We start from the raw sequence: 12,939 nt of genomic DNA on the forward strand, positions 1-12,939 counted from the left end.
TTAATTTTATTCTGCTGGCGCCTCTGATCACCTACCAGTATAATGTATTTAATGTGTTTGCTTTATTCTTCTAAGCAACAGCACACCGCAGGATATGAAAATAGCCTGTCAAGAAAAATATAAACATTTTGTTATGAGATGGTTTTCAGCAAAGGGAGAATCGGAGGCAGTGATGTTAGGCAGTAGCATAGACAGCAATGATGGAAGGCTTCCATTCTCACACAGGACTAAAGCGCAGAAACCTGTGACAAGATAATGGAACTGTGTATCAGTGAGGAATGGTTTTATTCCTGGAGGGTACATTTTTATTGTGTGAGCAGTTTGACAGTGGAGACTTAGATTAATACAGATGCACATTTGGTTTACATTATGCTCCCCATAATACTGTATCCATTTAATTTTCATGTGTGAACTGGAGCATACCTTGAAACATTACTATTAACATTAGTACTAGTGGGCAGCTGGGTGGCATAGTAGTTAGCACCCTCGCCTTGCAGCATTGGGTCCCTGGTTCTAATACCAGCCAGGGCACTATCTACATAGTTTGTATGCTCTCCCTGTGTCCGCGTGGGTTTTCTCTGGGAACTCACTAAGGTTTCACCCTAACATTGGCCCTATACTCTGATACATACACTAACTACATGACACAGACATATGACTATGGTAGGGATTAGATTGTGAGCACCTCTGAGGGACAGTTGGTGACAAGACAATATACTTTGTACAGTGCTGTGGAATATGTTGGCGCTATATAAATACTAAATAATAATTACTCTTCATGCTTTGTTCTGGATTACAGGAGAAGTGGGTGGAAGTGGCAGCGATGAAGATCGCCCGCACTGGCGTCTCAGTGGTAAGCGTAAACGGACTGCTGTATGCAGCTGGTGGAAGAGCCACTGTCCAGAATTTTTCTGCCCCTGTGACTACGGACTCAGTAGAAGTTTATAACCCGCATGCGGACTCTTGGACTGAAATTGGCAGCATGATCACCAGTCGCTGCGAGGGGAATCTGGCAGCTCTGTGAGGCACGTCGTAATGTAGGTTGATTGGAAGACTCAAAAGTTATCTAGTCGATTACTACCAGGCACCAGCTGTTGGGTTGGGGAGAAGAGGACCCAAAACAAGGGTAGCCATAGACTGGAAGGTTCTTGTGGCACCAGGGAACCAGCCCCTAGTGGTTGTAGCTTTCTCTGTGTTATTTCACTAGGGACCCTGATGGACTGTGCTGGCTTCTGAGAGGTCCACATGTTGAACTGACACTAAGCTAATGTGTTTATAAAGGGTCACCACAGAAATCAGCAGGCTGGTTTTTGTAAAAGGGGCCTTTTGACAACCCAGGTGTATATGCTGAACTTGCAAGCAGTCCCTGGGCCACAAGATATTGAAAAGGAAAACTGTATAGTGTAACACAGATCAAACCTTCTGTCTCTATGGTGATCCCAGAAGAAGAAATACCAGCTGAGTTAGTGCCTCTGATTGCCTTAAAGGGCAACTCACATAACAGTACGTCACAGACTATTTTACACCAAGTTCAGAGAGGTTTACATTTCTACTAACTCTGTGTTCTCCCCAGGCTCTTTTAGCCGGGTGTTCCACCTTGCTAGTTTTGGTGAGCACCCGGCTGTCATCGGCTCGCCTCCTCCTCTGTTGTAAGCAGAGTTGTGCAGAAAAGCGCCGACCTTCCATTCTCTCATCTCACCCGGCTATTTTTTCATGCCACCCGGTTGGAAAAAAAATTCTGGGGACAACACTACCTTGTATATTTTTAAAAATAGATAGCTGTTTCATATAATATAACTTTGACTTTAGTTTAAGTTGCACTTTAACGTCTGAACTGCCAGAGGTGAGACTTTGCTTTGGATTATGGGTAATGCCTTCAATTTTGCACAAGAAAGCTGTTTATGGTTTACTAGTGTTGGCATATGAATTTGAGATCCGGCATTCGGAACCCTAAATTATGGCGAACGCCACATTAGCACCCAAGCTAGTGGATGGGGTTGTGGACCACATCAGACCAAGGAAGCATCGGAGTCACGTGACGCATGGCGTGAACCATAATTGAGCGATTTCCCTGTGATCCTCTCCACTGCCTCAGGTGCTGAAGTGTGGTGATCGGCGTAAATCGGGTTTCCAAATGCAGGATCCTGAATTCAAACACCATCACTAAGCATTACTGACTGCTGTGGAAGCAATCTGCACTTTATCCAATGTTACTTGAGCAGTACAAACACTTGCAGGTTGTGGGGAGTGTCAGCAAACCAGACTGTAGTGTATGGACAGGGCCGGATTTACCATAAGGCACATGCCTACAGACGCCTGATGGAGGGGCTGCTCACTCTCCTCCCCTAGCTCCTCCTTCCTCCCCTAGCTCCTCCTTCCTCCCATACGCTGAGTCCCGAGTGGAAGGTAAATGAGAGTTTAGTCACATGGCTCTTGGCATTCTACGGACAAGATGCTCCTTCAGTTGGGGCACCACTAGCTACTTAATACTGAGGGTACCTCTGGCTACCTAATGCTAAGGGACACCTGTAGCTACCTATGACTGGTAAGGGAAAAGTGACAGTTGGGTCAGCCAGCACACTTGCGGTGCAGTTCAGTGGGGGTTTGTGGGTTCCTGAAGGGTGGAGTTTAGGATGCCAGGACATCTGTGCCTATAGACTCCTGTGATGTAAATCCGGGCCGGTGTATAGAGCAGTTAAAATGCACTAACCTTAATCACCACTCCTGCATGCCTAACATTAACTGTCTCTGCTTCCCCCAAACATGCCACCATAGGTACCCATACCACTATCAGCTGATGGGCTAAAATTGGGCACCAAAGGAACTCAAGAAAATAGCGGGTGGTTATTATTTATTGTATTTATAAAGAACCAACATATTACGCAGCGCTGAAGCAGTTACAGTTACAAATTCTGGTCGCCTGCAGAGTTTGTATAGCAGGCGGCTCTTGGGCACCTGTGTTGCCCAAATTTACCACATTAGCCAATATTAGTAGGTATGGGCATCTTTGACAGCGTCCAAATTTCGGCCCAGTGCACACCAAAAACCTCTAGCAGATCTGAAAAACGCTAGAGGTTTTTGAAGCACATTTTCAGAGCGATTCTAGGCATGTTTTTATACATGCCTAACATTTTTTGGAGCATTTGTGTAGCAGATTTCATATATTGTTAACAGTAAAGCTGTTACTGAGCAGCTTCTGTAACAAAAATGCCTAGAAAACTGCTCTGATCTAGCGTTTTTCATAGCGGTTTTACACTTTCCTATACTTTACATTGAGGCAGAAACGCATCTGCAAACCGCAAAAATGCTACAGGAGCCACGTTTGCGGTTTGCTAAAGATCTAAAACTGCTGGTGTGCACCATCCCATTGAGATACATTAGCAAAGCGTTTTCACAAGCGGCAGCGGTTTTGAAAATGCTACCAAAAACGCTTGGTGTGCACCAGCCCCTCCATGGCACCACTGGTGCCCAAATATCCTGCCTCTGTCTGCTGTGGGAGAGTGAGTAAGCTGTGGCAGTAGGGAGGGAAAATTAACACTGAGCTGGGTGGGTTAAAAAAAAAAAGCAGAAGTGATGTAACATTTGGCATCACAGAGAAACTGTAAGGGCCCGTTTCCACTAGTGCGGTGCGAATCGCCAGGATTCCACCGCTGACAGAAACGCATGCGGATGCGATTCCGCGTGCGTTTTTTGCCGCGATTTCGCGTGCGAATTCGCATAGGCAGGGTCTATGCGAATTTAACCATGTCACTGCCTGGTCCAATTTGTATTACTTTGCGTGCGAATTCGCACGCGAAATCGCGGCAAAAAACGCACGCGCGTTTTCCCTATCAAATACATGGGCTGCGATTCGCCTGCATTCCTCACGCAGGCGAATTCTGCAGGCCCTACCGTGCAGAAAAATTCTGCACATAAAAACGTGCGTTTAAAAAGACAAGTGGAAACAGTCCCATCCACTTTCATTGACTAAGCGAATTCGCATGCAGGCCACGCATGCGAATTCGTCCTAGTGGAAACGAGCCCTAAAGATGGAAGCCAGCAGAAATATTTTCTTTTTTTCATATCTTGTCTACTAAATGTGACAGTGAACACTAAAAACAGGATAGGTAAGCTTAAGTAATTTCTCACTTTAAAGGGAACCTTAACTGCAGATAGGAAAAAAAGTTTCACTTACCTGGGGCTTTCCCAAGCCCCCTGCAGCTGTCCTGTGCCCTCGCAGCTCCTCAAGTGTCATCGGGTCCCCCGCTGCGACTTAGTTTCGTTTTCGGCGACTGCCAGTCGGCTCCCGGCAACGCGTCCTATTGTTAGCCTTCCCCGCTAATTAGCTTTCTGCCCAGTGGCGTAGCAATAGGGGCTGCAGAGGTAGCGACCACATTGGGGCCTTTGGGCCAGAGGGGCCCCGAAGGGTCCACCCTCTATCACAGTATTAGCTCTCTATTGGTCCTGTGCTGGTAATAATCACTTCTATAGATGCCTTGAATAGTAGTAATCCTTAACACAATGTTCCCCTTCCCTTTCTTGCAACTCTGGCACTGTGGTTGTCCTTGACCGGTTTTGGTGCACCGGATCAATTGTTATGTATAGAGTGCTTGGTGGGGGGGCCCATGTAAAATTTGCACCAAGGCCCATAGCTCCTTAGCTACGCCACTGTTTCTGCCGTGGCAGTCGGCTGACACAGCTGAGTGATCAAATTACAACTTGTGCTTAGTGACAGATGAAGGGGGATTAGACAAGCTAAACGCTACATACAGGGTGCATTTCTATACGTTTTCCTTCTGTCCAGTGCAAGAGTTCAGGTCCACTTTAACTGGTTAGGTGAATTCTTCACTAGTAACTACTTCTGCAATATAGATTCCCAGGTGACGTAATGAAAATCCACTACTCACTCCACTGGATGACAGATCAAGGTTTTCTGCCTCCTCCTCTTCTCTCATTTCTATTGAAATTAATGAGACCTTGTCATTCTTTTATTGGGGTAAGCAGAACATTGGTTAATGTAAATAATCACATTTGCCAGCTATTAATGGAGACCTTTGTCCTGAATGTTGTTCCCAAATGTCCTCCTCATTCCAGAGCTTTATTCCACTGCTATTTTACTTACAACTTATGAGTCAACAAAACGATAATGTCTTGTACGTTTTTTTATTTTTTAATAAAAGTGGTGACAATTGTCTTTTGACATGGAAACCTTTATGAAATGGAAACATGGGTAAGATTGTGTGCTACTACATTGGAAATGCTATTCAGAGTCCATTGTGTTCCTTTATGCAGAGTAGGTGTCTGTCACAGTGAGCTGCCAAATAAGTCCAAGGTTGAGTTGTTGCTGTTGGGAAGTGTAGAAACTGAGCCCATCTTCACTTTTTATAGTGAATGTGAAATTGCACTTATTTATAAATCAATAAGAGGTGGAAACACCTTAATTTTTGTTAATTAAAAAAAAAGTACCTAACATATTCTCTTAAAGCGGACCTAAACCCAAGACTTCCTCTCTGCCCGAACAGATCAGCAACAGCATAACAACCTTTACAGAGAAACTTTTCCGTTACAGCTTATAGAGTTCCTTTAGATGCTGCAGTGTAGGTACTTCCTGCTTTGCTGGGAGCACAGAAAGGGTTAAACTCCTGTGTTCATCTATAGCCTGTCTGAACACTGACAGCACACATCAGACAGAGATGACAGCTCAAATTACAGTGGCTCAATACTTCCAGATAAGGGAAAATTAGACAAGCTGTTATCTCTAAATACACACTGGGTGGGTTTCTCTGTTTTCCTTTATTGTGGAAGAGTTTATGTCCTCTTTAATTATGTTGCCAGTCATACATTTGTACTGCCATTTCTGGTGACAGAAGCTCTCATTTAATATGCTATTTGCTGGTGCCAGGTCTCTACATCATTGCTTCGAGGAGCTAGGCCAGGCATGGGCCCTCCAGCTGTTACGGAACTACAAGTCCCTCAATGCATTTGCCTTTGAGTCATAACTGTGGCTGTCAGACTCCTGCAATGCATTGTGGGACTTGTAGTTCCGTAACAGCTGGAGGGCCAAGTTTGCCCATGCCTGAGCTAGGCCTTAGACTGTTCCGCACCCTGATTGAAGTCTGTCCTGTTATTTCTGCCAGGGCGTAAATTGCAGTCAGCGGTGTGGTCTAGCCACTCTTGCCATCGTTGTTAATTTCTAATGCCAATATTGTGTGCAAACAGGTAGGGAGGCCAGCCTACATTTACAGAACTTGTCTAGGAAGTGCTTTTGTTAAGTATAAAGAAAACCTAGAGGATCCACCATGAGGAAATGGACAAGTCCAAAACCTGCAAGATATTTACTACCTACACTGCACTAACAGCAAAATTGGAGGAACATAATGTAATGTTCATTTTACTCTGGGGGAAATTTACTTTTTTTTGTATTAACCTGTATTTTAAACTTTAGAGACTCTGAAGTCTAAAAAAAAAAAAAAATTGCTGTTTTTACCTTGGAGTCATCTTCAGCAATGTCATAGCTGAAACGCTGAATTCCCGCGGCACAACAAGGTCTTAATCCCCCCCGAAATCCCCAGGGGAAGCTTTGGGGATCGCTTCAGTGTAGAGGCCGAGCTTTGGGCAGTAGCTCTGCCTCTACTCGCATCAATCTGCGCGGATCTCCGCCTCCTCCCGTCCCTCTGTCTTCTTTCACTGAGAGGGGCAGGGAGAGGCCTCGTTTAGCGCAGATTGACTGGAGGCTGAGCTACAGCCCAAAGCCCTGCCTCCCTCGGGCAGCTAAATCCACAACTTTGAAAAGCGTGGATTTTGGGGGTTAAAACCTCGTTATGCCAAGGGGATGTGGCATTTCAGCTCTATCATTACTGCTGAAGGATTTCAATGTAAAAACAGCGATTTTTTTTTTTTAAATTTTTTTTTATATGCTTCAGTCTCTTTTGCGATTAGTGGTCCTTTAATGCACATTGTATCTAGTTTGAAATTTAGGACAGTCAAAATGTACTTCCTTGATTGGTTTATTGCCAAGCTACATACAGTTTACATTAACTTGGCATACAAACTGCAATTATTTGCTTCTCATTGGCTGCGTTCATTTGTAGCACCTCCTCCACATAGAATCTCCTGAGAGTGATTGTCATACTCTGCTGGTAAGCTTTGTTTCGGACAGTGGATGCGATGCCAGTCACTTGATAAGATGGCATGAATCTGCTCCCAAATGCAGCACACACTAGAACCAATCCCTGGAGAGGGGCGGCATTTCTGTGCTATATAGATCCACCACCACTCCAGCAAGTGTGAGCCAAGCCTGCTTCTGTAACATTACCCAAACACCAGCTCCGGCGGGGTGATCCTTTCATTCCGAAGCTTCAGAAACAGGCCAGCTACTCTATAAATAAACACAATGCTCCCCACAACTTTTAATTAATCTCTGGATTGTCACATGATCTTTTCTCACTTATTTTTTTTCACTTGAGGCTGTTTTGTTTTATCTTGATACAAGGGATAAGTACTGTAGCATATCACTGTGGCCAGGAAAGACAGCAAAGCAAACACAGTTAAAAGACCTCTCATCCACAAATACCAGACAGGAGTAATGGGAGACAAGTTCACAATCTCCAGCCCAAGGATGTCAACCATCAGAGAAATGAAGAATCCCGCTCCAAGTCCCAACATGGCCATTTCAATGTCATCCTTCATTAGCAGACATATAAACGCCATGTAAGGGTACAGCACCCCTGTCGCAAGGTTACTCCAATTCGGCCTGGCAAGGATATTGTCTGGGAGAGTGATACCCCAGCGAACCCCACCAAGAAAGGCCAGAACACAAGCGCCATACAGAATCTGCGCTGTGGCAAATTCTGGAAGGTAGAATTGGGTAGCGCTCATGACAATTGGCACAGTAACAAAGGGGACTGATCCAGCACAGGCAATGACAAATGCTGGCTTGGGGGTCTTTCTTATTTCTTGCCATTGGTTCCTTAGCAGAGACCTCAGTGGACCCTCTTCCCATCTCTTCTTCTTCTGGCATTGGCTGGACGTGTGAAGTCTAGCGCTAACATTAAGGGCAAAGACGTTTAGTACTGGAGAGGTTAACGGTCTTTGGCAAAACTTCATGGTCAATGGAGAAGACAAACTCTTTCTACATACAGGTGCGACTTCTTTAAATATCTAAGAAAGAAACAAAAGAGATATTGGGGTAGACTTACAAAGCTTAAACTGAAACAGCGAACAGCAGAACTCAACTGTTTTTTCAAAAATGATCTATTAGGTAACATATAAAAAATATTCACCCCTCGTTTTGTCCCATCATAGCAGAGTTGCTGGAAAGTTAACACATTACTGTGGCTGTTGTACGGTTGCATGCACACATTTGGGGGACTTATCTCTTTCTGTCCTAATTACAGTCACTGGGAACAGGACACACAGCGACTCTTCTACTAGGGATGTAGACAGAAATAAAAATTAGTTTAGCAATGTAGGAAAGCTCAAGAGGATGGTTCAAAGGGATGAATGAAAAGCGTTGACATTAGTCCTTATCAACCACCTACAGCTGGGCAATGTTCGCAGGCGTTTGTGAAATGCTCAGAGGCTCCTATTAGCAGTTACTCTTTAAAGGGAACCTAAACTGAGAAGGATGTGAATTTTTCCTTTTAAAATAACACCAGTTGCTGGACTCTCCTACTGATCCTGTGTCTCTAATACTTTTAGCCACAGCCTCTGAACAAGCATACAGATCAGGTGCTCTGACTGAAGTCAGACTGGATTAGCTGCATGCTTGTTTCAGGTGTGTGATTCAGTCACTACTGCAACCAAGGAGATCAGCAGGACTGCCAAGCAACTAGTATTGTTTAAAAGGAAACCTCCATATCCCTCTCAGTAAACCGTGACCAGGAATTGAACGTCATCCCAATCAGTAGCTGATACCCCCTTTCCCATGAGAAATCTTTTCCTTTTCTTAAACTGATTATCAATTATTGTAAAAATTGAAGCACTTTGATTACATTCTTTTCACTGGATTTCCTCTTAAATGTAAGATGCAGTGCTTAGGGGGTTAAAGGGACTCCAAGCACCTCTCATGGGCATGCCTTTAAAGAAAACCTGTAACGAAAAAAAACTTCCCCTGGGGGGTACTATTGAGGCTTCCCCCGTCCTCCTCTGTCCCACGGCGGCAGCAATAAAGCTCCCCTAACAGCGGGGATGTAAATATTTACCTTCCCGGCTCCAGCGCAGGTGCAGTATCGGCTCTCCGCTCGGAGATAGGCGGAAATAGCTGATCGCTGTCGGGACCCGACAGAGATCAGCTATTTTCGCCTATCTCTGTACAGAGAGCCACAACAGCGCCCCCGTTGGAGCCAGGAAAGGTAAATAAATCATCGCTTATCAGCGCTTGTCGAGGGAGGATTCCGGGACACTTCGGGGGAGCCAGCGCTGGACTGCCTGCAGCTACAGGGGAGGGGGAAGCCTCATTGGGACCCTGAGGCTTCCCCCTCCCGAGGGGAGTACCCCCCCAGGGGAACTTTTTTTGTTACAGGTTCTCTTTAAGACTCTGACCAGTACACCAGTACTGCAAAGTACTTAAAGATGCATACCTTTCTGTAGCTTGAGCTTTCCTCTTTCATCTCGTGCCTGAATCGCCGTTCTACACCAAATAGTTTTTGTTCTATTTCAATTTAAACATCGCGTATGTCATCTTGGCTATGTTATAACTTCCGGGTCACCCCTGTCTTCTCTGTTAGAGAAGTGCATCACTGAATGAAGCAGGAAGAGGAAGTGACACGCATGGCCATTGCAAGAGGCTCCTCCAGAGGTTTCATAGCACAACTTTGTTGGAAGTCATCTGGCTTAAAGGCATACCCATGAGAGGTGCTCAGAGTCCCTTTAAAAGTCCCTACTTGCCATGCCTCTAGTTCCCCACAGTCAGCCGCCAGTTTTCTATACATCCCGGTGTCCTGGCGACTTGGCTGACCTTTAACCCGGAAAGTCTTCACCTCTACCCGGGACATAATTACGGGCAGACGTACACAGACTCCACCACCTCCTCCGTTCCTAGCGTCTGCGCTCCACTGAACAGCAAGCGTCAGATGCTAAGTGGAGCCGGGCTCATTTAGCATCTGACACTTGCTTTTTAGTGGAGCGCAGAGTGAGCCTGCTGCAAATTTGACCTGCTAAACGAATGCCCTCTATTTTGCATTCCCCCACCGTCCGAATCAGTCCCTCTCTGAAATCAGCCTGGAGGCCAGCAGAAGCATGGGGTTCTCCATACGCTGCATTAGGCTAATTCTCCCTAGCAACAGAGAGAATTTTCATTGGTTCAAAATCAACCAATGAGAATTCTAACTGTTGCTGAGGATTCCCATTGGTCTTTTGCAGACCAATGGGGATCCCCATGCTTCTCTGTGTGAAGGGAGCAAAAAAAGCAGTGATTTGGTAGCTCTGTCCAGGATTGTTGTGGACTGCACAGAAGTGCAGTCCGCTTACTGCATCAGATCCTGCTGATCCATTGCAGCATGACAAGTGTGAACGGCTCCAATGTATAACATATGTTCACTGTCCTGTCAGCAATGAATGGAGTATGGACAAAAAATGTCCGTTCACCGATCTAGTGAGAACAGAGCCTTATACATAATCTGTATGTGGCTGTGCATCCAGCCAAGTTGTCTCTGACTTCCTAAATACTGCCTATTGGCTATAAATCAAGTCTTCCAGTACTTGCAAACCAATGCTGCTGGTTAATCTTAAACTTAATATTTTTATAATGAACAACTTTATTAAACATAAAAAAAATACTGTGCGGTGTACAAAAAATACAACAGGATAAAAAAAATTGTCACACCTGCCTGTGCTATATGCCGACAACTACATGGGACACGAATGAGGAATAAGGAGCAGTTGGACACTAGTGACAGCCAACAGACCTCTGATCAGATGCGATCAGAGAGAGATCTGTCTCTTGGTCGATCTGCCCATACATCAGACGGCCTGTTTCCACTACACGCAGATTGGATGCAGAAAAACTGACTCCAATGAATGCCTATGGGCCTGTTTCCACTAAACGCGATTTTTCTGATGCAGATTTCCCCATAGGCGTTCGTTGGAGTCAGTTTTTCTGCATCCAATCTGCGTGTAGTGGAAACAGGCCCTAACTGTAATGCTGAATATGCACAATGCAGTTTCCCGTCCAATTGATGGAAATCGGATGATTATTTCCATCATGTCCAATCTGCTCCCAACTCCTGATAATGGGATCAGTTTTCTGAAGTAATCACAGGAAAACCGATTCAGCCATCGATCGGGAGCAGTTTGGACAGGATGAACACGTACACACGATGCAACTTCCTGGCAGATTGTCCTTCACTATTCTTAACATTCACATCCACTGACCTTCCAGCGCTGGTCTACTTTAGGGGACCCAGCAGGAAACCTTAGGCCCGGTTCACATTAGCGGTGGCTATCCGGAATAGCCGTGCTGGAGCCGCACCGCATTCTGGCCGGACGAAACGGACGCACGGCATAGCAATGTAAGTCTATGCCAGGGTTCACATGTGTCCGTTTCGTCCGGACCGGAGCCGGACCGGATCCGGACTCCGGTGTCCGTTCCAACATGCGCTATTTTTTGGTCCGGCTCCTCCGGCAGCCGTATCCGGGGCGGAGCCGGACTGCACCATCCGGCCAATGGAAACCAATGAGAACCGGAGAGCGCACAACACACTGGCAAAAAATCCGGATGTTCTACCCCACTTCCTATGCGGATTTTTGCGGCGATATTGGCTGGGGACACATGGGCAAGCATTTTGGAGTGGAGCAGCACAGCTGGATCCGGATCCGGAGATGTTGGCAGCATGTCGGAGGTGGAGGTGAGTGCTAAACAGCAGAGGGCCTGATTCCACAGGTCCCCCTTCTGCTGACCTCCCAGACCCCAACATTTTTTTTTGTTTTTATACAGGTTGTTACTCTTTAAGAATCCGGATCCGGACCGCAACCGTGTTCATACCGCACGGAAACCGTATGCAACCGGACCGGATCCGGACAGGAACCGTACGGTTCAGGTCCGATCCGGCTCCGGTGCGGTCCGGACATCCGGTGCGGTTTTTGCAAAACCGCAAGTGTGAACCGGCCCTTATAGGGAAAGTCGGCTAATGTGACTGGGTGGACAGCACCCTCTCAAACAGTTAGGTTTCCAATAGGTTGTAGTAAACTACGCCGACGCTATTTGGCCAATCACAACACTTTGAGCTGTAAGAGGGTGCTGTGATTGGAGAACTGTTTCCTGTGAGGTTTTTTTTTTTTAATCTTTATTTATCCAACAATAAATATTTCCCATCATCTTACAAAAAGAAACAAAGAGATACCAGTATAACATCTTATACATATACTCCTGAAGGTGTGCCTACCTCCCCCCCCCCCCCCTCCCCAAATCTGACCCACCTCCACTGTTCCCAGGGCAGTACTTCTCTCACCTCTTCCTACACCATTTCTTGTTAGCCCTGCCTCCTTCCTAACCTTTCTCCCATCTTGGGGGAAAACCCTTTCCCTCTCCTCAGTTTACATTACCCTCTAAAGACACTGGTATAAGATTAGAACCACCACCTGAAGATTTAGATCACACCCAGTGCAGTGAATAGATACCCACCGGTCCCATCTGTCTTTCTCTTCTCGCAGACCAAAGTTTATATATAGTGGCCTCAGCCCTGGTACCCCACCGTGTGCCACCTCCACCAACCACCCGGCCACCAGCAGATACCCATGAGCCAAGGACCATGTCTCCCTGCCCATAGGCAATCCTCCCATCCCCTTCTGGGCACTATATCTTACCCTTCTCGTACTCTTCTGTTTCTCTGAATTCTAACCATTTATCCCACCCCCGATTTTCTTTTCCCTTAATTATACTTGAGAGTTCTTCCATCTGATAAATTTGGTCAATTTCTATAAACCATTCCCTTATGAGGGAGCCTGTTGACACTTCCAGTT

General features: G+C 45.9%; 2 protein-coding genes across 2 annotated transcripts in view; one reads left to right on the plus strand and one right to left on the minus strand.

Annotated features, from left to right (window-relative positions):
- The window catches only part of IPP (intracisternal A particle-promoted polypeptide), a 25,887-nt gene extending 20,717 nt beyond the window's left edge, over positions 1 to 5,170 (plus strand). The window contains exon 8 of the mRNA XM_068239496.1: positions 800 to 5,170. Coding sequence (XP_068095597.1) covers positions 800 to 1,024 — 225 coding nt within the window. The 3' untranslated portion in view covers positions 1,025 to 5,170. The remainder of the gene's footprint in view (positions 1 to 799) is intronic.
- TMEM69 (transmembrane protein 69) overlaps positions 5,127 to 12,939 on the minus strand; it is a 152,003-nt gene continuing 144,190 nt past the window's right edge. Inside the window, exon 3 of the mRNA XM_068239499.1 lies at positions 5,127 to 8,139. Coding sequence (XP_068095600.1) covers positions 7,423 to 8,139 — 717 coding nt within the window. The 3' untranslated portion in view covers positions 5,127 to 7,422. The remainder of the gene's footprint in view (positions 8,140 to 12,939) is intronic.

Source organism: Hyperolius riggenbachi, chromosome 6, assembly GCF_040937935.1.
Source record: "Hyperolius riggenbachi isolate aHypRig1 chromosome 6, aHypRig1.pri, whole genome shotgun sequence".
Taxonomy (NCBI): domain Eukaryota; kingdom Metazoa; phylum Chordata; class Amphibia; order Anura; family Hyperoliidae; genus Hyperolius; species Hyperolius riggenbachi.